Source organism: Anthonomus grandis, chromosome 1 (genome assembly GCF_022605725.1).
Source record: "Anthonomus grandis grandis chromosome 1, icAntGran1.3, whole genome shotgun sequence".
In the NCBI taxonomy this organism is placed as follows: Eukaryota; Metazoa; Arthropoda; class Insecta; order Coleoptera; family Curculionidae; genus Anthonomus; species Anthonomus grandis.
In genome coordinates this window covers 6,080,734-6,083,896 of record NC_065546.1, presented here as the reverse complement: position 1 = coordinate 6,083,896, position 3,163 = coordinate 6,080,734, and the positions used below count along the sequence as shown (strand labels likewise).

General features: G+C 33.8%; 1 protein-coding gene across 1 annotated transcript; it reads right to left on the bottom strand.

Moving 5' to 3' along the window:
* Positions 1-1,256: 1,256 nt before the first annotated feature.
* On the bottom strand, positions 1,257-2,934 carry LOC126740443 (uncharacterized). The gene is made up of 5 exons (XM_050446471.1): positions 2,824-2,934; positions 2,189-2,449; positions 1,915-2,123; positions 1,587-1,861; positions 1,257-1,525 (listed from the first exon to the last, which is right to left on the bottom strand). Exons 1-5 carry the CDS (start codon positions 2,870-2,872, stop codon positions 1,303-1,305), a joined length of 1,017 nt encoding a protein of 338 aa, XP_050302428.1. The 5' UTR covers positions 2,873-2,934; the 3' UTR covers positions 1,257-1,302.
* Positions 2,935-3,163: the final 229 nt, after the last annotated feature.

Here is a 3,163-nt window from a genome sequence, read left to right as displayed (position 1 = left end):
CATGACAGTGATGTGACCTATGGTAAACCCCGCTTCATCCGTACAAAGAACATTTGCCAAAAAAAGGGGTTTTTGTACCAGTTTTCTTAATAAACCAGCGACACAGGATGACTCGGGCGGGATAGTCTGCCCGAGCAAGAGCTTATATTCTTTTGGATGTGATATGAATACAGGACAAAGATCCGGTGCGAAGGTGCGCCGCGATTTAGATATTGTTGGACATACAAGAGTTTAGCTAAAAGACCGTTTCCATAAATAAAATGCAAAATGCATTTGCCAGTTCACGCACAGTGTAGTTCATAATTTGTTAAATTTTACATTTAACATTTACGCACACTTCAAGGTCAATAAACTGAAAAAGAATACTTGTATACCAGAACATTTCTTTGTGAAACAGAGGGGAAAAATTCATACAAAGGAAGGCCGAAAGCCAATAGCGAGAGAGTTCTTGCAATTTCTCGAATCATATTTGCAGTGGATTGGTAGACGAAGCCCCATCTAGTGGCCGCCTAGATATCCGGACCTAAGTCCGTTGAATTACTTCCTTTGGGGGCATTTGAAAGGTGAACTTTTTAGTATGAAAGCATATTTTAGTCAAGATCTTCGGTAAGGGATCACAGCTGAACGAAGACAAATGTTACCACTTAAGATACGCTCAAATAAGTGCGGAATAAATTCGAACACAATCCTTATCACATTGCCTTATAGCAAATTCATTTTTACTTTAACTTTAATAGACGTGCAAATTCTATGTCCTCTCTAAGAACTCTAAGTCCTTTTTAATATTAGGAGAGTTTTTAAATTTTAAAGTAAAGTACTGTTATGTCATTTTTATATTTCAAAGCCAACTTGCCTAAGTTTGGAAAAATTATTTTGCTATAACTTTATTATTTTCAGGTTTAGACTATTAATGTACTATTTTATAAAAAAGATAATTTTCTTTTGATGTGTGTGAAAATATATAGGAGATTCCATTTAACAAAGATCCATTTTTCACATTTTCTCGAAAGCACGACTTTCTTTCTATTTCCACCATTTTCATCAGCAGAAAAAATCCTACTATAATAAGTCTATATAGTGCTAATTTACGGGACGCTGTATCTTAAATATTAACAAAGATACATTAATTTTCGTAACATAAATATTAATTCATTTTGGAGAATTGACTGATGTAATATCGGTCCGCCAGAGACCAGAGTGGCAAACTCTGGTCCAAACCACTCCCTTTTAAAAATATATTAAAAAGGCCATTCTGTTAAAATCGCGTTTATATTAAAATAAAGGAATACTTTTTATTAAGGCCTAATTTAAAGGAGCAAGTTTGTCATCAATAAATCCACTACTTTGTCTATTCAATTTAATCCCATGACCGCCGCGTGTAACACCAACATGATTTGTTCCTGCTGATTCCAAATCACTATGTGGTTTTTTACAGATACATTCCAAACCATTCTCATGTCTATTAAATATATTAATTGGTGGTGGTTGGTAGTGACGAAATGTGCCAGCATTATCATTGGGATTTCTGTAAATAAATAAAAAACAATCTTGAGTTACTGGAAAAATAAACCCTTCATAAGCCTTACATAAAGTTACGATTATCTTCATTAAAATCATACTTATGATTCTGATTTATTTCAAATGTAGGCCTCCACTGATTAGTTGTGCCGGTTCTAAACTCCACGGGATTTTGAAAACGTCTTTTAATACTGTTGACAATGAGGAATGGAGGCTCATTGTTGAAATGATGATGGTTGTTTGAGTGTGTGAAATGCGGAATGTGAATTTCTTGATTAGTCTCTAACCTTGGCCTGTCCAATGGTCGAGGTTGAGGGAGAGGTCTAGGGAAGCTATTCGGATTCTAAAACCAATATTTATTAGTAGCACTTACTTCATTGCCAACGTAATACTTACAAAAGATATAGGATTTCTTGAGTCATAGCTATTATCTTGAGCATTATGATCAAAATTAGTCTCCCAAAACCCTTGGGAATCGTGGCTATTACCATATGGTCTGGATGCTAACCATGAGGGGACTAAATTGTGTTGCCTATTTTCTTCCGAAGCTCTATACCCATTCTTATTAAATCCATAATAAGAGCTATCAGGACTACATCTCTCTCCTATAATGGTATTAAGTAAGACACGTATATTATTTTTTAGTTCAACTGTGAATTTTAAACCTTACCGTTGCAACCAAATAACACAGGAACCTCACCAGAGTCTGATACTTCTGATTTATTTTGGTTTCGATTTAGATTTACTTTTGTTTGAACATGTACTAAAATTTCTGTATTCACCAATGAGCTGTTATTAGATTCTGTAGTGTTGCAACCGCTAGAAGTACACGCTGTTACCGTTTTAGATGTTTTCACAGTTTGGATATTTGGGTCGGGGCTGTGTGTGGAACCATCAAAGTCAATTTTTCCAGATGGTGCTTGGAAATTACCTATTAAAATTAAATGAGCACTTGAAAAATAAAAATTTTAATTATTATAAGATGTAAATGTGTTCCTATTTGTCCTGAAGGCTTATAAAGGAAATGGTATCTTACAAGCTTAAAAAAAAATCAGCTAAAATAATAATATCTAATGGCATCTTGGTGTGTGATTTAGTATAAAAAACTTGTTTATTAATTAACTGGTTAGCATTTCATTTGGTGATTTTTTTTTCAAACATTATCCATATTCTACAACGAGAGAGTAACCTACAAGAAGGGTTCATGGAGGGTGAACTTTGTTTTTAATATAAACATTTTGTATTTACATCTATAAGTTTAAAATTTGAAAAATTAATAATAGGCAAAATGGCCCATGTACTTACATTCCGCTATAAGCCAGCACCACAGAAAGACATAATAACGTATGTCCATTTCGATACCTATACATTAACTACATTAATTTTCTGACCGATTTGCTAGTGGTAAGATTCGTGATTCTACTGGGGATAGCGTGTGAGAAACATCCTGAAATTACATGTTTTTTTTGGGTCTTCATCTTGCTCAAGGACTGTTAACAACTTTGGTTTTTCTGTGAGGAAATTAGAAATAATTATGTGGGAATCAAGATTACTTCTATACTCGTTATAATTATGGGTTAACGCGGTTAAAAAATGGTACTCATTTATCTAATAAAGATTATTTCGTAAATACATACAGTGCATT